The 21,837-nt window shown below is 50.6% G+C and overlaps 1 protein-coding gene across 2 annotated transcripts; it reads left to right on the top strand.

Moving 5' to 3' along the window:
• Positions 1-3,546: 3,546 nt before the first annotated feature.
• TARS3 (threonyl-tRNA synthetase 3) lies at positions 3,547-21,660 on the top strand. 2 transcript variants are annotated; one of them, XM_036355804.1, is made up of 20 exons: positions 3,547-3,960; positions 4,199-4,306; positions 5,502-5,570; positions 5,789-5,985; positions 6,651-6,774; positions 8,188-8,309; positions 9,038-9,155; positions 9,909-9,973; positions 10,414-10,492; positions 11,539-11,685; positions 12,323-12,421; positions 15,900-16,066; positions 16,836-16,998; positions 17,448-17,585; positions 18,313-18,390; positions 18,476-18,576; positions 19,550-19,654; positions 20,531-20,603; positions 21,196-21,310; positions 21,461-21,660. In XM_036355804.1, exons 1-20 carry the CDS (start codon positions 3,673-3,675, stop codon positions 21,607-21,609), a joined length of 2,505 nt encoding a protein of 834 aa, XP_036211697.1. In that variant the 5' UTR covers positions 3,547-3,672; the 3' UTR covers positions 21,610-21,660. The 2 variants fall into 2 exon arrangements, with proteins under 2 accessions (XP_036211697.1, XP_036211698.1); XM_036355805.1 differs by lacking the exon at positions 4,199-4,306 and having other exon boundaries at positions 3,548-3,960.
• Positions 21,661-21,837: the final 177 nt, after the last annotated feature.

Here is a 21,837-nt window from a genome sequence, read left to right as displayed (position 1 = left end):
ATACAGGCCAGTGTCATTTAGCTTGCTGGTTAAAGGAAAACAATGGACCTTAGAATCTGTAAAGGTGGGCGGGAATGAAGCTGGTCAAATGTACTGAAAGAGTTTGGTACCTGTTGCTGCTAGCAAAGGAGGGGCTGATACCCACTTCTAGCACACTCCCTTGAAAGAGGCCTGGTTGCTGCTCTGCCAAAAAGGGAACTGGTAGAAAGACAAGAAAGCAGAGCCCTGTAACTGATAAACAGGGTTCCATCAGGACTTTGAAGTTCTCCAAGAGAGGAGGACTCTTTCCTTGAGAGGGCTCCAGAGGGCGCACGAGGACATTTGGTCGCGCCTCCGCGCCATCTATGGGACCAGCCCAACCCCAACTCCTCATCAGCACAGACCAGGAGATTGGGTCTACATCAGAAGGTACTGCTGGGAGACCCTAGAGCCACGTTGGAAGGGTGTGGTGCTGAAGACCCCCACCGCTCTCAAGGTAGACGGCGTCACGACCTGGGTCCATCCGGAAAGACTTCATCACCAAATAGAGCGTCGATCGAGATCCACGCAACCCGCTCAAGCTCAAGCTACGGCGTGCTCGACCTGCGTGATGCTGGTAACATTAAATAGATTTAGATAATGCCTGCGCCTTCATGGACACGGCTCCAAAATGACAAGGACAATTCATAGGATCACATGTCTAGTATCATGTTTTATTGTATTGATATGTTATATTGACCTTTGATTCTTTTGCAGGTTTGACTGTATGTTGGCTGTCCTGGAAGGGAGCTGTGTGGGGTGACCCCCAAAAGTAAAGGGTGTCTAGCTGCCAAGAGGACAAGTGCCCAACTGGGCAGGGAAGGGTGCCCATCAGGTTTTGGTCTCTGTTGAGAGACAGCTAACAGTTGACAGCCTGTAATACTGTCTTGCAGGCCTGAGTCACCATGCCCATGTCAGGGGTAGTAAAGCTGGAAAAAGCCTGTTTAGATTAGAAAGTCTGAGGCATGGACCAACAATTACTGTTTTGTTTTAAATCCATGAAAAGAAATTAGCAAGGAAAGTCAGAAAATCTTAGAGTAAATCAGTATGTTTTTCTCCTTATGTAATTCCTCCAAAATCTGGCAATGCTAAGTAAGTACGTTTCTTTGCATAGATTCAGTAAGACTGGTGCCTAGTAGTGGTTTTATTAACGGAAAACTTTGACTGGAGTATCATGTTTTAAAGAGCCCTATCTGAGCTCTAAAGACTTGAAGCCACTAAGAATGCCACGAAGAAAGCCTGGTATCCTGCCTGGGAGCCCTGAAGACGGCTGGCGCTGGAGCGTCAGGCCCATGCCCTACCATCACTGGCGGTTGGTAAGAGTAGAAGGGGAGCAGTAAAGATGCCTCTGCATCCCTGCAGAACCCCCACACACTCTGGGCCGCAACGAGTAGGAGGGCTACTGAGATGGGCCTTAAAGCCTGGAGCATGGGCTCAGGTGGAGTTGCTACAGGTGAGGGATTCACCTAACTCAGCAGATACTGCAGGCAGGCCTGATGGCAGCTGGATGGCTTGGCTTCCTGGCCCTACGGGGCACATTAAGGTTCAACCATGAAATTCCAGCAAAGGTAGTCAGTTACCATTCTTGTTGTGTTTATGCAAACATCAGGACAGTATAATCTTTATTTGGCTTTTTAATAGCCATGGAGGAATTTTAAGAAGAAAAATCCTATTTCAATAGAAGTTGTTAAAGCTAAAATGGTTTCTTTCCCTTCCACCGGACCATTTGTTAAGTGTATAAAATAGCTCAGTTGATAGTTCTGTGTGCTCACTACGGGCCCCTAGCGACGGTGAAATAAAAGTGCAGTCCGTCTCATGATTGAGCCGGAAGTTCCAAGACAAGGGGGGAATGATGGGGCAGAGGCCATTTGCTCAGACTTGCGCCTGGCCAATCGGCAGGGTCACAGCCAGCTCCCCTCCCCTCACTATGAAAGCCCGGATTTTCACATGGGTCGCACTCGGTTTCCGGTCACTGCGTTGACTGGAGGCCCGGGTCGGGTTAGCTAACTCAATAAAGGACCTTCTGCTTTTGCATCGGACTGACTCCCTGGCATGGTTTCTTGGGGATCTTGAATTCTGGGCATAACACTTACCAGGGAGGGGGAGGGGAAAGGTACAATGTTTTAGGGCCCTTCTACATGGCGCCTCTTCCTGGGGGCTCCTTGTGATTCCCGGGAGCTTAATGCAAACAGCTTGGGAGCGCTCCTGGCATTTATCACCTGGATCTCGTCACATGACACATTCAGTTCAGCCTCACCAAGGCCGCAAGGCACCAGCCTCGGTCGGAGTCTGAATCTCAGCCGTCATGCAGTGTGGCTGTGTGACCTCAGTCAAGTTACTTAGCCTCTCTGTGCTCCGGCTTCTCCATCTATATGCATGGGCCTGGTTTTCTCCTGTTATAAGCATTAGAGTTACTATCTGCGAAGAGCTCAGCACAATGTTTGCCACGTTCTAACCCCTAAGGAGGTTCATAAAAATCCATTTTTGCTCTTGGTTGTGAGCGATACCAATAATGTACGTGTGGCATTTTCCCTGGCCTCCAGGAACTCGCACCTGCGGGTCAGATTTAAAGTTTTGTCAGATCTCTTCTAGGTACCCTGGCCCAGCAGCCTCTGCACTTGGCCAGCCGTGGCATGAAGGCCAAAGAAGGCTGGTTCTCAGTGGCCACTTTTTTTTTCATGTTTATTATTGAGATTATTACAGATGTCCCTCTTTTTTCCCCCCATAGCTCCCCTCCACCCGGTTCCCGCCCCACCCCAGGCCCTCGCCACCCTATTGTCTGTGTCCATAGGGAATGCATACACGCATATAAGATCTTTGTCTAATTATCAGGCTTGAAGCCAGATGAGAGAACAGTGGAAGCCAGAATTCCTGAGGGTGGACACAGGAGCCACAAGAGCCAAAGGCGTTGGCCTTTCCAAGGTTTTGGACCATTTGCGTTTCAACCGACGCCTGGCGGCAAGCTAAGAGCCCTGAAAGCACCTTGAGCTTATTCGGGCCCCTCACCACCCTCCAGACCCAGCTAGCGCGGGGTATCACCCCCAGCGGCCCCTACTCCGCCAGTGTGCCCCGCCTCGGCCCCGCCCCTGCGGTTACGTAACCGCAGCCCCGCCTCCCCCAGTCGCCCCGCCTACCCAGTTCCCATAGCCCCGCCCCTACGCTGTACGTAGCCGCAGCCCCGCCTCTCAACATCGCCACGCCCCCTAGTTTGCATATTCCCGCCCCTTCGCTGTACGTAACCCCGCCTCACCAGTTTCCGTCGCTCCGCCTCTGCGGTGTACGTAACCGTAGCCCCGCCTTCCCGGTTCCCGTAGCCGCGCCGGTACGCTGTACGTAACCGTAGCCCCGCCTTCCCGGTTCCCGTAGCAGCTCCGGTACGCTGTACGTAACGGCAGCCCCGCCTTTCCGGTTCCCATAGCCCCGCCCCTGCGCTGTACGTAACCGCAGTCCCGCCTTTCCGGTTCCCATAGCCCCGCCCCTGCGCTATACGTAACCGCAGCCCCGCCTCCCCAGTTCCCATGGCCCCGGCCCTCCCCGTCGCCCTGCCCCTCGCGCTGTGTCCCGTCCCCGCTGCCCCTCCGTCCTCCCCGTCCCCGCCGCCACTGCCACCACCTGCCACCCCGCGCGGCGCTCTTGCCGAGGGAGGCGGGCGCCATGGCGGCCGAGGCCCTGGCGGCCGAGGCGGTGGCTTCGCGCCTGCAGCGGCAGGAGGAGGACATCCGCTGGCTGTGGGCCGAGGTCCAGCGCCTGAGGGACGCGCAGCTGAACGCGCCGGACCGCGGCCCGGCCGAGGGGCCCTGCCTCACGCGGGAGGTGGCGCAGCTGCGGGCGGAGAACCGCGACCTGCGGCGCCGCCTGTCCCGCCTGCGGCTGTGCCTCGCGGAGGAGCAGAGCCACCAGGCGGCGCCGGAGGAGGCCGGGCGCGCGGCTGCCGGCGCGCAGGTAGCGGGGCGCTGGGGACTCCCGGCGGGGGGCTCGGTAGGGCGCCCCGAGGTGCACACTGAGCGTGTTTCTCCCCGGGAAGGGCGGGTGCGGGTGCGGGCGGCGCCCGGAGGGCTGTGCGGGGCGCGGTCCTTCCTCCGGGTACCCCGGGACGCTGCCTTCCCCGCAGCCGCCCGGCTGACCTCGGGGTGCCCTGGCTCAGCTCCCCGATCCATCGCCGCCCCCCCCGTTTCTGTAGGAGCTGGAACAGCAGCTTCCTTTGCTTGGAAAGAAAAGAAAATGCTGGCGCGTTGAAAGCTCTGTTCCTCGCTTGGGCAGGTTGGGGTCTTGCTGTCTTGAGGTCTGGGTATGGAGCATCCGTATTTCATGCAGGATTGTACTGTTTCAGTTCATTGATGGGCAGATGAATTTCCTGCGTTTTGAAGGCTTTCTCAGACCCGGGTGGGGGCGGTGGGGGCGAGACAGTCCTTGAAAACCAGGGAGCCCTATCCACATCTTCATGAAATAATGGGCTTAAAGTCTCTGGTGGCAGCCACACACCCGTTTTCCAGTGCCATTATTTGTTTAAAGTTTAGGGCGGGGGGGGGGGGGACTTTAAAATACATTAAATCTATTTAGATTTAAAATACAATAAGCATATAAAAATAGCCCGGCTGGTGTGGCTCAGTGGTTGAGCATCAACCCATGAACCAGGAGGTCAGGGTTCGATTCCCGATCAGAGCACGGGCCGGGTTTCGGGCTAGATCCCGGGTGGGGGGCGTGCAGGAGGCAGCCGATCTGTGATGCTCTCTCATCATGGATGTGTCTATCTCCCTCTCCTTTCCTTTCTGAAATCAATAAAAACATATTTAAATATATATATGTATGTATATGTGTGTGTGTGTATATATATGTGTATATATATATATATATATATATATATATATATATATATATAGGTTGTCCCAAAATTCACGCAAGAAGTAATTTTGATAGAAAACACAGGTTTATAATTAAAAATTGTAAATTTTTTATTGATTCATAAAGGACACAGTCTAGGGTTATGTGTGGAATAGCACATCGGGTAAATGGCCTCCCCGGCTCTGCTGGCACAGACACAACGCCGCGGTCTTCATGGGTCTTCCTTGTCCCTGCTCCTGGGCCATCATTGGTACTTGTTGATGCTTATCAAATGGAAGGGATTGACATCAAAGGGCAACAGATATGAGAATCTGATTCAATAAACCAAGTAAAATGAGGCTTTTATTTTTTTGTTGTTGTTAACGTTCACGCAAAATTCAAATCTTGCGTGACATTTGGGACACCCTATATATCCTGTTTTTAGCAAGAATATAGGAGAATTCCCAGACAGGAAGGACCAAACCTCAGAAAACAACTTGCCCATGGAGGGCTGCAGGGGGTGCTCAGGACAGCCCAGCTAAGGGCCCCGACACGACACGGGGGGCACTTGCTGGCATGTCCCCCTCCTCCCTCGTGTCTCAGATGTGTTGCTCTTTCGTGTCACGGGCATGAGCTGTTTACCGTTTGCCTTTCCCTCCCAGCCTCCTCCTCGCCAAAACCAAGGAAAGGACATTCAAAATGCGACGGAGGAACGGGAGCCTGAGAGCGAGGTCAGCCGTTGCTCTGGAAATGGTATAAGACGCTGCCTGTCATTGAGACGTGCTCGGGGCGTGCAGGAGGCAGCCGATGCACGATGCTCTCTCGTCACTGAAGTTTCTCTCTCTCCCTCTCCCTTCCTCTTTCTGAAACTTAAAAAAAAAATTTTTTTTTTTAAAAAGGAAAAGGTGGGGTGTGTACGCTAACCTGAGTGCATGCCAATGATTTTCAGGTGAGAAACCAACCAGACTTCATAAAGGAAAGACTGGCCCTGTTTGAGACATTGAAGAAAGAGCATCAGCTGTCACGTGCCCCCGGTGGGAGCCAGGGGAGCGCAGGCGAAGCCATCACAGTGAGGGTGGCCGATGGGAAAACCGCGGAAGGGGAGGCGTGGAAAACCACACCGTACCAGGTGGCTGCTGACATCAGGTAAACCATAGGTTGGAGAAGATTTCAGGTGGGGTTTTTTTTGGCTATTGTGAGCCTTTTTAAAAAAATACGTTTTCATTGATTTCAGAGAGAGGAGGGAAGAGGGCGAGAGAGAAACATCGATGAGAGAGAATCATCGATCGGCTGCCTCCTGCATGCCCCCCACTGGGGATCCAGCCTGCAACCCGGGAATCAGACCCTGACCTCCTGGTTCATAGGTCGACGCTCAACCACTGAGCCACCCGTGCCGGGCGATGTTCAGCAGTAAGTGTTGGGCCAGAGCTTGTTGAAAATGTGTTGTTCTTGCCCTGGCCGGTGTGGCTACTGGTTAGAGCATCGGCCCTCGGACTGAAGGGTCCCAGGTTCGATTCCCGGTCGAGTGTACATACCTAGCTGCAGGCTCAATCCCCCACCCTGGTTGGGGCACGTGCAGGAAGCAACCAATCGATGTGTCTCTCTCCCATTGATGTTTCTCTCTCTGTCTCTCCACCTCCCTTCCACTCTCTCTAAAATTCAATGGGAAAATATCCTTGGATGAGGATTTCAAAAAGCAAGCAAACAAAGGAACAAAGAAAAAACCCCGGGAGTGACTTTATTCTTGTGCTTTAACAGATCATGACAGCCCGTGACGAGGTTAACTGCCCGGTGATTTTTTCTCTCACCAGTCGAGAGCTGGCCGAAAGCACCGTAATAGCCAAGGTCAATGGTGAATTATGGGACTTGGACCGCCCGCTGGAGGGGGACTCCACGCTGGAGCTGCTTACGTTTGACAGTGAGGAGGCACAGGCTGTGAGTATTTCAACAGCCAGCAACTCGACTGTGGTTTGTAAACAACGTGTACAAAACCACCTATCGAGCCCTAACTGGTTTGGCTCAGTGGGTAGAGCGTCGGCCTGCGGACTTAAGGGTCCCAGGTTCGATTCCTGTCAAAGGCATGTACCTTGGTTGCAGGCACATCCCTAGTAGGGGGTGTGTAAGAGGCAGCTGATCGATGTTTCTCTCTCATCGATGTTTCTAACTCTCTATCCCTCTCCCTTCCTCTCTGTAAAAAATCAATAAAATATATTAAACAAACAAACAAAAAAATATATACATATATATTAAACAAAAAAGCCACCTATCGAAGTCAGGCACGAGGAGTGTTGTGGCGCTCTAAGGTTTAAAACGTGTCTATCGCAATTTAATAGGTATTCAGTAACTTTTTAAAAAAATGTATTTTTATTGATTTCAGAGAGGAAGGGAGAGGGAGAGAAAGATGAGAGAGAATCATGGATCGGCTGCCTCCTGCACGCCCCACACTGGGGATGGAACCCACGACCCTGGGCATATGCCCTGACCAGGAATTGAACCGTGACCTCCTGGTTCATGTCGACGCTCAACCACAGAACTACACCGGCCAGGCCTGATGCTTCTTTTAGTGTAATTTAGCATCAAAAATTTATTTTTTCCCCCTGGGTTTTATTTTCCTATTATTATGATTATCAACCAATTTACGAATATTGAGTGCATACCCATGAGAAAGAAACGCTATAGCAAAACAAGTCTAGAAAACTCAGGTCTACGAAGTGATAATGACTTTGTAAAAGCAGTTTCTGTTTGACTGAAAAATCTAAGGGTCCTTTATAAAGCAAACCCTTACACTTTAATTTAACTTTATTTATTTTCCTGGTTAACCCTCACCTGAGGATATTTTTCTATTGATTTTTAGAGAGAGTGGAAGGGATGGGGACAGACAGAGAGAGAGACACATCGATTGGTTGCCTCCTGCACATGCACCCAACCAAGGTCAGGGATCAAGCCTGCAGTCCGGTATGTGGCCTTGACCGGAATCAAACCTGGGACCCTTCAGTCCACGGGCTGGTGCTCTATCCACAGAGCAAAACCAGCTTTTGTTTTAAAAGATGATCCTATCTATAATGTAGCGCATGATGTACCACAGGACAGAAATACTTTCTGCCTTCTGGGTAAACGCACGGAGAAAATGACAGAGTAAAAATGTTCTTGTAAAGTTGATCAATGTGCACACCAGGAACAAGGGCCCTTTTATCAAAGGACACAGCTTTCTGGTTGGCAATATCATTGGTTTTGTTTCCAAACCGATGTCGCCCTGAGGCCTGGTGTTAACACCGAACCACGTCTTAACTCCCTTTGCATGATGTGATTTGATTGCCAGCAGCGTGTGTCTGTGTCCTGTGCCCGCAGGTGTACTGGCACTCCAGCGCCCACGTCCTGGGCGAGGCCATGGAGCTCTACTATGGAGGCCACCTGTGCTACGGTCCACCCATCGAGGACGGGTTTTATTACGACATGTTCATCGAAGACAGGTAACACCACTGAACGTTCACTTCGGAGTGCACGTGGATCGGGCTCATTGTTTTATCACGGTTACATTTTTTATAAATGATATTTTTATTGATTTCAGAGTGGAAGAGATAGAAACATCAATGGTGAAAGAAAACCATGGATCAGCTGCCTCCTGCAATCCCCACACCGGGGATCGAGCCCGAAACTCAGGCATGTGCCCTGGTTCATAATTCGACGCTCAACCACTGAGCCATGCCGTTCAGGCCCAACGGGGCTTTCAAAGTGCAGGCCTCATCGAAGAGCCTGAAGGCAGATCATTCCATCCATTAATGCCCGTCTCCCTATCCGGGAAAAGTTATCTGCCTTCGGGTGAATGTCTGATTTTCTGAAGTCCTGGTGCATCAAAACACCAAGTCCCGACTGACCGGCGTGGCTCCGTGGTTGAGTGGGGACCTAGGAACCAGGAGGTCACGGTTCGATTCCCAGTCAGGGCACAGGCCCGGGTTGCGGGCTCGAGCCCCGGTAGGGGGCGTGCAGGAGGCAGCCCATCCGTGATTCTCTCTCATCATTGATGTCTCTCTCTCCCTCTCCCTTCCTCTCTGAAATCAATAAACATATAAATTTTAAAAAGCCACCAAGTTCCTCCGCCGAGAAAGCTTGTCGGTGAGTGACAGGCTGCAGGACCAAGGCCACACAGGCACGCGGCGAGGACCGGAAAGTGTTGATTCTCACCTGCTCCCCCCTGCAGAGCCGTGTCCAGCACGGAGCTGCCGGCGCTGGAGAGCATCTGCAAGACGATTACAAAGGAAAAGCAGCCTTTTGAAAGGTTGGAAGTCAGCAAGGACGTCCTTCTGGAGATGTTTAAGGTAACTTCTTCTTAAAACAAAAAAATATATATATATGTGTGTGTGTGTGTATTTTATTGGTTTCAGAGAGGAAGGGAGAGGAAGAGAGAGAGAGAGAAACATCCATGATGAGAGAGAATCATGGATCGGCTGCCTCCAGCACGCCCCCTACTGGGGATCGAACCTGCAACGGGGCATGTGCCCTGACCGGGAATCAAACCCGGGACCCTTCAGTCTACAGGCCGATGCTCTGAGCCAAACCAGCTAGGGCCAGATAATTTCAAGAAGCTGTTTAGGAGGAGAAAACCTGGTTATAGGAAGATTAAAGGTAATTAACATAGACAACTTTTTGTTGTTAATCCTTACCTGAGGATCTTTTTTCCATTGATTTTTAGAGCAAGTGGAAGGGCGGGCAGACGGGGACAGAGAGAGAGAGAGAGACAGACAGACAGAGAGAGAGAGAGAGAGAGAAACATCCATGGGAGGTAAACACATCCAGTGTTTGCCTCCCACATGCACCCTGACCAGGGGCAGGTTTGGAACCTGCAACCCAGGTACGTGCCCTTGACCAGGAACAGAATCTGTGACCATCCGCTGTGCAGGCTGACGCTCTGACCACGGAGCCACGCCGACCGGGCTGTGAGCTCTGTATATCCCCAGGATCTGAGCACCTAGAATGCAGTGAACACCCATTCAGTGTTTGTTGCAAAAAAGAAAATACTTTCCCACGTAAACTTTTTACGTAATAACATACAAATTTGTTTTTCTTTGTAGTACAATAAGTTTAAGTGCCGCATTTTGAACGAGAAGGTTAACACTCCAACCACCACGGTTTACAGGTAACGTGCATGTAAAGCTTAAACCTGCCCAGTGGTTCTCTTTTTAAAAAAAATAGATTTTTATTGATGTCAGAGGAGGGGAGAGGGAGAGAGAGATAGAAACAGTAATGGGAGAGAATCATGGATCGGCTGCCTCCTGCATGCACCCCACTGGGCATCGAGCCCGCAGCCCGGGCATGTGCCCTTGACTGGAATCGAACCCAGAACCCTTCAGTCCGCAGGCTGACACTCTACCCACTGAGCCAAACCTGCTAGGGCTCAGTGGTTCTCTTGAAGGATCAGCAGGAGAAGCAGTTGGCCTGGGGCGGTGTCTACTTGTAAATGTGCACGTCGACGTGTCACTTTAGTTAGGGGCTCGGAAATGTTATCACGAAGGCAGCCACTGCTTTTCCTTTGTCTCTCAGGATGGCACTGGCCCTGTCTGAAATATCTCCTTACAGGTGCGGCCCGCTCATCGACCTTTGTAAAGGCCCCCACGTGAGACACACCGGAAAAATCAAAACCATAAAAATTTTCAAGGTGAGGGCCTATTGCTGTTAATAGGGCAGACTGAAGATCAACTAAATAATTAGGAATTTCAGTCATATGTTTTATAATCTGAACATCATGCTACTTTTAAAAACCCTTCATTATTTGATGTTTACATGGGCTTCTATAAAAACAGTGTAATTTTTTTTTTAGAGTTTTGATTATTAGGACATTATATGTAGCTTTTATAGTTTTCATTTAACCTTACTGTGTTGCAATGCATTTTTCTTGTTCATGTGATATTTTACCGTTTGTACTCCATAAGCGTCTATAGACGCAAGCGGCGGACCTTTTTTAATTAAATTCAAAACATCGTGGCAGTTAACTGGTTATGATATTGTGGTACATACTGGTTTTCTTTTTTTTATATGTCTTTTTAATTTTTTTATATACATACATTTTTATTGATTTCAGAGAGGAAGAGAGAGAGAGAGAGAGAGAGAGAGAAACATCAATGATGAGAAAGAATCATTGATTGGCTGCCTCCTGCACGCCCCGTACTGAGGATTGAGCCCACAACTCGGGCATGTGCCCCTGACTGAATTGAACCCGGGACCCTTCATCCCACAGGCCAACGCTCTGTCCACTGAGCCAAACCAGCCTAGGGCTATATGTCTTTTTTTATATATATATATGTCTTTTTTTTAAATTGGTTTTTAGAGAGAAAGGGAGAGGGAGAGGAGACAGAAACATCGATGATGGAAAATCGTCCATCGGCTGCCTCCTGCACGCCCCCCACTGGGATTGAGCCCGCAACCCGGGCATATGCCCTGACCGGGAATTGAACCGTGACCTCCTGTTCATGGGTTGATGCTCAACCACTGAGCCACCCCGGCTGGGCTCTTTACGTGATGTACTGGTGCATTTGGACTGGGAAGGTTTAGTTAGAACCAACTGAAGAGTCTTTCCAGCGCTGCAATAGGTCGCCGTCATGTAAGCTGTGTTGATGCTGTATCGGAAAGCTGTGCATATGTAAGACAGGTTTTATTTATAACCGAATATTAGCTACGCTCACCAGAACGTTGTTGGATGCTTAGAATTCCTCCACCTACTGGGAGGGCAACCCCGCCATGGAAGTGCTGCAGCGGGTCTACGGGATATCCTTCCCCGAGAGCAAGGCGATGAGAGCCTGGGAGAAGGTCCAAGAGGAGGCCAAGAGCCGAGACCACCGGCGAATCGGGAAGGTGGGCCAGCATCCTCGTCACCCCTGCGATGGCGCGTGCCTCTGTCGGCTCGCGATTCCGTCCCAAAAGTAAACGGTTCCAAAAGTAACATTTCTCCTCCTGTGTTCTTAAATAGCTTTTAAAAAATATATTTTATTGATTTCAGAAAGGGAGAGAGAGAGAGAGAAACATCAGTGATGAGAGAGAATCATAGATCGGCTGCCTCCTGCATGCTCCCCACTGGGGATCGAGCCCACAACCCGGGCCTGTGCCCTGACCGGGAATCGCACCCAGTTCATTGGACGATGCTCAACCACTGAGCCACACGGGCCGGGCCAGGGGTGAATATTTCTGATCTTTTTGCCGTGTTTTCTCCCCATGACACCCATCCTCCAAGAGGCCAAGTAAGAAAGTAGCAGTAAATAGAAGGCGAAGGAAAAGCTACTGTTCAAAGCTTAGTTAGTGAGACAGTCAATACAAAGGGTCGTTTCCCGTGTGCTATGCAGGACAGTGAGGTGGGAGTATTGAGGGGCCTTGGGTACAATGGTCAGAGAATGGAAATGAGGACTGTGCACATTTCATGTCTGGCGTGTCACATGTGTAGTAAACATTAAGCACCCACTGTGGCATTTGACATCAATTTATGGTTTCGTTTCAGGACCAAGAGCTTTTCTTTTTCCACGACCTGAGTCCGGGCAGCTGTTTCTTCCTTCCCAGGGGAGCCTTCATCTATAACACACTGATGGATTTCATCCGCGTAAGTGGACTCTCCCGTCCTCGTCAGCGCCACCTTGCCTCTTACCGTGTCCTCTCATGGTCACATGGCCAGGCCCCCCATTGACTTTATTTCAGTCACAGTGAGGATTTGGAGCCTGATACCGATTGTGCCTCCTAATAAAAACGTGGAGATGATTTGCATTTTCCTAAATCAGATGCATCCTTGGGTTTTGTCCAATGCCTCCGCTGTGCCTGTAAGCTTCTAGGGCAGGTGCAGCGCGGAGGTGAGCGTCAGACGCAGGGAGGGCCTCCTCCTGGGAGAGAGCAGGGGGGTCGTGCTGGCACAGGATGCTCAGCCAGAAGCACTGCTTCTCACTGCGGCCCGGGGGTCACGGGGCCCCTTCATCGTCTGGTGTGATCGGGCAGCCCCAGAGCAAGGAGGGAAAGAGTTCTGTAAGATACTCAGTTGTAGTACACGCGTAGTGAGAGTCTGTCACGGGACCGTGTGCTGTGGCTGCTGCTGCGGGCGACCACGTGGACTGCTGGGGTGGCGTTCCCTTTCCTGCGCTGTCTTTATCATCACTAACCAGCTACAGGTTCCCTGACTCCGCTCCCTGAGTGCCTGTCACTAGTTCACCCTCCGCTCCCTGTGAGCACCCGGGAAGCCCTGCGGCACATGCTGATGACCTGGGGCGTCTCTCGGTGATTCTGTTTCCCACTTGGGTCTTCTCGCTCCAGAGTGAGGTCTTCAGACGTCTTCTTGCCGTCATCCTGGCTGCTCCCCTCATCGCCATCCTGTGCTCATGCTCTTCTCTCCTGCTGTCGCGTCTTCCTCCTCCTTAGCCCTCTCATTGGGGGAAGCACTTTCTTCAAGAACTTCCTGATGAGCCCGCCCGGCGTGGCTCAGTGGTTGAGCGTCGACCTATGAACCAGAAGGTCAGGGTTCGATTCCCAGTCAGGGCACGTGCCTGGGGTGCAGGCTCCATCCCCAGTGTGGGACGTGCAAGAGGCGGCCGATCCATGCTTCTCTCATCATTGATATTTCTCTCTCTCTCTCTCTCTCTCCCTCTCCCTTCCTCTCTGAAATCAGTAAAAATATTTTTTTTAAAAAAAGAAGAACTTCCCAGGGACAGCACGTGGCCTGTGCGGGAGGTTGTGTCTGAGACACTAGTCTCGTTTTGTCCCCTCTTCTCCCGCTGCCCCCCTGGACGCTGCCCACGCTGGACTCGCTCACCTGGGCTGCCGTCTTTCCTAGGGGCTGGCCCCCGCGAAGCCGAAGGAGGCGACCAGAGGGCAGGGAGGCGAGGCCGGAGGAATCACTGTGATCAGAGGCGCCAGCGGGGGGCGAGGACCGTCATGACTGCTGATCCCAATGCGCCGCCGTCTTTGCTGGGAAAGCATCCTGGCCCCTTGCACCTGGAACTCTCCAGGCCGTGGGAGGAGCGCAGAGACGAGGCGGGGCCTCCGGGGCGGCCTTACAGGATCTCTTATCTCTCGTAGATGCAACACAGACCTGGCTGGGGGCGGCCCCAGGTCTCCCTGTGTGAGGTGCAGGGTGCGCAGCCCTTTAGACACACAGCCCCAGGCCTCTCGTGCCAAGGTAAGGGTGCCGGGGGAGGCCTGCGCCCCGCGTCTTGGGATGGGCCTGTGGGGCAGACGCAGCTGAGGTGGGTGCCGTGAACGCCCAGGTACCCTTGGCGGAAGGAAGTGGCCTGTGCATGCAGCACACACATAAAGCTGCAAAATCTGCCCGGCCAGCGTGGCCCAGTGGTTGAGCATCGACCTATGAACCAGGAGGTCACGGTTCCTTTCCCGGTCAGGGCACATGCCCGGGTAGTGGGCTCCATCCCCAGTAGGGGGCGTGCAGGAGGCAGCTGATCCATGATTCTCTCTCATCTTCGATGTTTCTATCTCTCTCCCTCCCCCTTCCTGTCTGAAATCAAGAAAAAGATATTTTAACACACACACACACACACACACACAACGAGTGGCCTAAAGCAGGAATGTGTCCTCTGCTGTTCTGAAGGCGGGAAGCGTGAAATCCAGGCGTTGGCAGAGCTGTGCTCCCTCTGAGACCCGCGGGGAACCCGTCCTCCCTGCCCTTTCCCAGCCAGGGGCGGGGTGTCAGTCACCGCTGGGCTTCCTTGGCGTGTCAGTGCCTCACTCCAGTCTCCTGCCTTCCCTTGGCATTCTCCCTGCGTGTCTTCACGTCATCTTCCTCTACGTGATTCTCATTCTCTCTCTCTCTCTCTCTCTCTCGCCTCCTTTCTCTCTCTCCAAACCTCTTTTTATGAGGACACCAGTCCCATTGGATTAAGACCCTCTCCAATGACCTCCTCTGAACTTGACCCCCTCGATAAAGATGTTTTCAAATAAGGTCGCATCCCGAGCTCCCACCTAGCTTCTTGGGGGGAGGGATATACTCCACCCATGACTGTGGGTGACCTCCATCTTCTCCCCAAAGGACCCGGGTTCTTAGCGAGACTGTCTTAACTGGGTCGCTGGGGCTCTCCGCTGGCCGTTGTTGGATATGGAAGCGCTTGAGGCTCCTCCCTGCACCCCAGACGCAGCCCTCACTCTACTGTGTATCAGTGTCCCCAGGAATCGCGGCCCGTCATCCTGGCCAGAGAGCCAGTCGGTCTCTGCCTGTGGGTCCGTAGCATCGGGGGCCCCACGTGGGCAAGGGGCAGGTCTGGTGTCGGGGGTTCTGTGTGTGAAAGCATGCTGTCCTTGGCCACCGTGCACATTGCTGAGAGATTCTAGAGCTTGAGAGAGAAAGAAAATACTCTAAAAGCTTCCTGAGAGAGAAAGCCATAGACGTGGCACTGGGTATCAGAATGGCAAGGGTATTTCCGATAGGAGACAGAACCAGTGCCTTAAACAGGTGGGTCCTACAGCCTGGCCGGTGTGGCTCAGTGGTTGAGCATCAACCTATTAACTAGGATGTCGCGGTTCATTTCCCAGTCAGGGCACAGGCCCGGGTTGCAGGCTCGATCCCCAGTGTTGGGCGTGCAGGAGGCGGCCGATTGACGTTTCCCTCTCATCGATGTTTCTATCCCTCTCTCCCTCTCCCTTCCTCTCTCTGTAAAAATCACTTTTTAAAAACCCCCAATAATAATAACTGTGGGTCCTAGAAGCCTCTGTCAGCTGACGCAGGCCTGCTTCGGATCCTCCCGTGTGGTTGCAGCTCTCCCAGCCGGCGGAGGCAACCCTGACCCTGAAGAACGTAGCTTTCCTCCTCTCCCTGCTCACTGGCCTTGGAGAGCTATGCTTTTATAAATGCTCTCTGTGGAGTATTCCAGCTCCTAAGTCACAGAGAATCAGAGCATCACGTGCTGTCGTGATAGACATACTTCACATGAAAAACAGAGAGTGCGTTCACCTCCCACGGTGCGAAGGGACCACCCCCCCACTGCGGGCACGCTCACCACACGTCACACGAGGTGATCCTGCGTCCACACGGCGTGCGCGCAGTCGGGCTCCGCGTGGCCTTGACCTCGCCATGCCTTTCCTCGCAGGAGGAGTATCACCGCCGGGACTTCACGGAAGTGCTCTCTCCCAACGTCCTCAACAGTAAACTCTGGGAGGCCTCAGGCCACTGGCAGCACTACAGCCAGAACATGTTCACCTTCCATGTGGACAAGGACACTTTTGCCCTTAAACCCATGAACTGCCCAGGGCACTGGTGAGTATTAACTGTCAAGTAGGCCCGGTCAGTGTGGCTCCGTGGGTTGGGTGTTGTCTGTGCACCGAGAGGTCGCCAGTTCCATTCCCAGTCAGGGCACATGCCTGGATTGCGGGTTCGATCCCCAGTAGGGGGCGTGCAGGAGGCAGCCGATGGGTATTTTGCCCTCCCGTCAATCTTTCTCTCTCCCTCTCCCTTCCCAGCTCTCTAAAAATCAACAAACTATTCTCTTTTTTTAAATTTTTTTTATTGATTTCAGAGAGGAAGAGAGAGGGAGGAAGAGATGGAAACATCAATGATGAGAGAGAATCATAGATTGGCTGCCCCCTGCACGCCCCACACTAGGGATTGAGCCTGCAATCGAGGCATGTGTCCTGACTGGGAATTGAACTGTGACCTCCTGGTTCATAGGTTGATGCTCAACCACTGAGCCATGCAGGCCACAATAAACTATTCTTTAAAAGAAAAAAAAGTGGTCTTTGAAATGAGTGGTAAACGGTGAGTGGGAATTCCCTGGGTGAATGAGAATAGGAGGCTGCATTCTGGGAGAGATGCATTCTGGGAGATATGGTAGACAAGTTCTTAGGGCACCAGAGCAATGCAAATCCAAGGTGCGGTAATTCAGGAGAAGTTTCTTTAAAGCTCGTGATCTGAGAACCAGAATAAAAATGGATCCGTCTTGAGGCTTAATCATAACTTGTTGCTGTTTAGCTAATCACTCACCATCTCCCCGCTGAGTAAAAGCTGTGTGTTACCGCCTCTTTTCTAGTCTCATGTTTGCCCACCACCCGCGGTCTTGGAGGGAAATGCCCATTCGATTTGCCGACTTTGGGGTTCTTCATAGAAACGAGCTGTCGGGAACCTTGAGTGGCCTGACCCGGGTTCGACGCTTCCAGCAGGACGACGCCCACATCTTCTGCACCGTGGAGCAGGTGAGCAGTGCCGGGCGGGCCTGGGCGGCGCCAACTCCGTGCTGCCTGCTCTCCTCGTCTCACAGCATCTCTCAGTCTCTCAGAGTCACTGTAAACTACAAAGTTCAGTTTCATCTCTGAGGTCTCCTTCAGCCTAACAGTCTGTGATTCTCAAATTGGGGTCTCAGATCAGTAATCTCTTTTAAAATATATATATATATTTCGGAGAGGGAGAGAGAGAAACATCAATGATGAGAGAGAATCATGGATCAGTAGCCTCCTACACACGCCCTAACAGGGACTGAGCCCGTAACCCGGGCATGTGCCCTTGACTGGAATTGAACCCCGGGACCCTTCAGTCTGCAGGCCGATGCTCTATCCACTGACCCAAACCAGTTAGGGCTGAAATCAGTAAAAATAATTTAAAAAAAATTTTTTTTAATAAGACATTTCATTTGCTCTCATTTCAGATTGAAGAGGAAATCCGGGGGTGTCTGCAGTTCTTGCAGTCTGTTTACTCCACGTTCGGCTTCTCCTTTCAACTGAATCTGTCAACACGGCCGGAGAACTTCTTAGGCGAGCTCGAGCTATGGGACGAGGCTGAAAAGGTAGGCGGGACGGAGCACTGACTCAGGGTAATGCTCGCGTGGCTGCACTCACCTGTGCGAAGGGCAGCGCCCTGCCGTGGGGTTGGACGTGGGAAGCTCTGGGCCAGACAAACCAGCTGCATAACGCAGTTACCCAGCTGTCCTCGTCACGGTGATGACAGCACCACCGTACGTGCGTTTCACACTTCACAGTTCATAGCAAGGTCTACTCTTTCCAGTGCCAATCACTAATAACCGCTGTCATTGTTTGTTTTTATTTGTTTTAAATATATTTGTATTGATTTCAGAAAGGAAGGAAGAGAGAGAGAAAAACATCAATGATAAGAGAGAATTATTGATCAGCTGCCTCCTGCATGCCCCCTACCGGGCATGTGCTCTTGGCCGGAATCAAACCTGGGACCCATCAGTTCGCAGGCCAATGTGCTATCCATTGAGCCAAACCAGCTAAGGCTGGGTTTTTTTGTTCTTTTTGAATTTAATTTTTTTCTTTCATATATATATATATATATATATGTTTTTTATTGATTTCAGGGAGAGGTAAGGAGAAAGAGAAACATCAGTGAGGAGAATCATTGACTGGCTGCCTCCTGCACGCCCCCTACTGGGGATCGAGCCCGCAACCAGGCACGTGCCCTGACCGGGAATTGAACCAGCAATCTCCTGGTTCATAGGTCAATGTCACGCCAGCCAGGCACGTTCTCATCTTTCTCTTTTCTTTTCTTAATAGCAACTGCAGAAGAGCTTGATGGAATTTGGAAAACCATGGAAGCTGAACCCAGGAGATGGAGCATTTTATGGCCCTAAAGTAAGTGGACCCTGTGCTCCAACAAAGAGGACGGTGGAAAAGAGAAATAGAAACCGTGTCTAAGCAAACCTCACCTGCTTTGCAGATTGACATCAACATCAAGGACGCCTTGGGCAGGTCCCATCAGTGTGCGACCATCCAGCTGGACTTCCAGCTCCCGCGGAGGTTTAATCTCACCTATGTCAGGTGAGTGGTTGGATGTGGGGAACAGTGCAGGCTGACATCCTCGTCACGTGGCGCTGTGAGTGTCGAGAGCTCTTTATAGAGTCTAGATGTAAGCCCTTGGATGTGTATGTGATTTGCTAGTATTTTCTCCTAAGCTGTAGCTTTTTTTTTTTAAATATATATATATATATTGATTTCAGAGAGGAAGGGAGAGGGAGAGAAACATCCATGATGAGGGAGAATCATTGATCGGCTGCCTCCTGTACGCCCCCCACTGGGGATCAAGCCCGCAACCTGGGCATGTGCCCTGATTGGGAATTGAACCGTGACCTCCTGGTTCAAAGATGGATACTCAACCACTGACCCACCCTGGCCAGGCTGTAGCGTCTTCTTCTTTTTTTTTTTAATAGTGTCTTCACTTTTCCATTCATTTTAAGTTTTGTATTTCACTGATGTCTAAGTCATAGAGTTTTTCTCTTACGGGTCATGTTTTTGGCATCATGTCTGCACACTCTTTGCCTAAGCACAGGCAATGAAGATTTCCCCTATGTTTTATCTTAAAAATTTTCTAGTATTGAGTTTTACATGTAGGTCTAAGATCCATTTGGAGTCCAATTTCTGTCTGAGATGTGAAAGTTTAGGTCAGAGTTCATTGGTTACATCTAGATGTCTAATTATTCTAGCATCATTGATTGTAGAGAGCATCCTTTCTCCATTGACTTGCTGTTGTGCTTTTATCAAAAATCAGTCAGCAGGCCTGGGTGGTGTGGCTCAGTGGTTGGACATTGACCTATGAACCAGGAGGTCATGGTTAGATTCTCAGTCAGAGCACATGCCTGGGTTGCGGGCTCGATCCCCACTAGGGGGCGTGCAGGAGGCAGCCGATCAATGATTCTCATTATTGATATTTCTCTCCCTTACTCACTTCTCTGAAATCAATAAAAAGTGTATTTAAAAAAAAAACACCCTGAAATGTGTCATTTTCCTTCGTTAGTAAGGACGGGGATGACAAGAAGAGCCCTGTGATCATTCACCGAGCCGTTCTGGGCTCAGTGGAAAGAATGATAGCCATCCTGTCGGAAAACTACGGGGGGAAGTGGTAAGTGACGTGGAAAAGGAAACGTGTCTGTTATTCCTTAGCAGTCACGTCTGAGAGAGAAACTAACGTGAAAACAAACTGGTGGCTCCCGCCTTATCCTTAGCCAGCATCACACGGCAAGTGAAAGATTCCCGCTCCCGCTGCCGAGTCAGGAAGTAAAGGCCGAGCAACATGAAGCTGTCTCTTTGCCTTCTGGGGACTCAGTAGACTTACACAGTCCTGTTCTCACCATTTCACGCCTTTGAAAGTCGAACTCTGGGAATCACAAGGCCCACACTCCAGGGGGGTACCCCCTCCTGCCACACTGCCGTCCCTCCTTCAACCCGGTGTTTGCCTCGTGGGGCGCCCTGTGACCACTGACTTTGGAGGAAACCCCGCAGCACAAATGGCCCTGAGCAGCACGTTGGCACAAACCAGAGAGAACTGCTCCCCAGGCCCAGCCCCGCGCTTAGGGGCGAAGTGGGGAAGGGAAATGCCCTCAAGTGCGGGGTGTAATATATATATATATATCTTTAATTGATTTCAGAGAGGACGGGGAGGGGGAGAGAGAGAGAGAGAAACATCAGTGATGAGCCCTAGCCGGTTTGGCTCAGTGGGTACAGCATTGGCTCGCAACTGAAGGGTCCCAGTTTCCATTCCAGTCAAAGGCACATTCTCAGGTTGCGGGCTGGATCCCCAGCAGGGGGCGTGCAGGAGGCAGCAGATCGATGATTCTCATCATTGATGTTTCTCTCTCTCGCTCCCTCTCCCTTTCTCTCTGAAATCAAATATTTTTTAAAAACCATTGAATGAGAAAGCTCACAAAAAAATCTTTGGTAATTTTTAATCATGCAACAAATGGTCATTCTGAAAATACCTATTTTTTCTATTTCTCAGGCCTTTCTGGCTGTCTCCGCGTCAGGTGATGGTCATCCCTGTGGGTCCGACTTGTGACAAGTATGCACTTCAGGTAAAATCAGACGCATTTAATGACAAACCCACTTGTCACCTTCTGTCCAATCTAAGTGCACAGCCAAGCACAGAACAATCTTGGCATCTAGTGTGTGAAGGTTTTTTACCTGAAACGTATTCATGCCTGAAAATACTGCGTAACTAATGCATTCACTGCCAGCCCATGTTTTTAGCCATTGGGAGTAATGCCTATGTACTGTATCAGAACTATTTTATTTCTGGATGTTTTTGAGAAATTGCTGTTTTAAAACATCTCATATTTGTTATTCTTTTCCATGTGGCTCTATTTGGACAGAATACTTATATTATCTATTGCTGTGTAACAAATTACCCCAAAATTTAGCAGCTTAAAACAACAAACGCTTCTTTTTTGTCGTTTAATATATTTTTATTGATTTCAGAGAGGAAGGGGAAGGGAGAGAGAGATAGTAACATCAGTGATGAGGGAGAATCGCTGATAGGCTGCCTCCTGCACGCCTGCTACTGGGGCTCTAGCCCACAACCTGAGCATGTGCCCTTGACCGGAATCAAACCTGGGACCCTTCAGTCCACAGGCCAATGCAATAATAGAGCATTTTCTATTCTTGTAGGTGTCCAGCACATTTTTTGAAGAAGGATTCATGGCCGACGTCGATTTAGATCATAGCTGTACACTGAATAAGAAAATCCGAAACGCACAGCTGGCTCAGTATAATTTTATTTTGGGTAATTTCAAGTTGCATCTGTTCTCCTAAATGCTTGTTTTTTTGCACTTTAATTCCATACTGAAGAAAAACTCAAGACACCAGTCATGTGACTGCTCGCTCAGTCTTTTGTAAATTGATTTACAATCTTACTTCCCTTTCTTTTCTACAGTGGTTGGAGAAAAGGAAAAAGCAAACAATGCTGTCAACGTTCGAACAAGGGACAACAGAATTCATGGAGAGGTATCACTCGCTTCTGCCATCGAGAAATTGAAGAATCTCAAGAAATCGCGGACACTAAATGCTGAGGAAGAATTCTGAAGTCTTTCCTTGCTCTCCCTTCTGTGTAACCTTGTTTTGACACCCCCACCCCCCCAAAAAAAATGCATTTTTCTTAATTAAAATTAGTACTTCTGAGAACTTTGGGCCCACTGACGGTTCCTCTGCGGGGACAGTGGAAGAGGAGGCAATGAATGAGTAGCCGATATGTATGAAGTTTAATTCACTAATGTGTCTGAGAACAAGCTTGGGGAAATTTTTAATTTCCCA

The sequence above is a fragment of the Myotis myotis genome, unplaced genomic scaffold (genome assembly GCF_014108235.1).
Source record: "Myotis myotis isolate mMyoMyo1 unplaced genomic scaffold, mMyoMyo1.p scaffold_m19_p_23, whole genome shotgun sequence".
Lineage (NCBI taxonomy): Eukaryota > Metazoa > Chordata > Mammalia > Chiroptera > Vespertilionidae > Myotis > Myotis myotis.
The sequence above is the reverse complement of the archived record's forward strand: the minus strand, read 5'-3'. Positions and strand labels throughout refer to the sequence as shown.

Coding starts and splice junctions, on each gene's coding strand:
- TARS3 (XM_036355804.1), top strand. CDS start 3,673: ATGGCGGCCGAGGCCCTGGCGGCCGAGGCGGTGGCTTCGCGCCTGCAG. Junction 12,422..15,899: donor CACTGATGGATTTCATCCGC/GTAAGTGGACTC, acceptor CTTTCCTCGCAG/GAGGAGTATCACCGCCGGGA. Junction 19,655..20,530: donor GAAAACTACGGGGGGAAGTG/GTAAGTGACGTG, acceptor TCTATTTCTCAG/GCCTTTCTGGCTGTCTCCGC.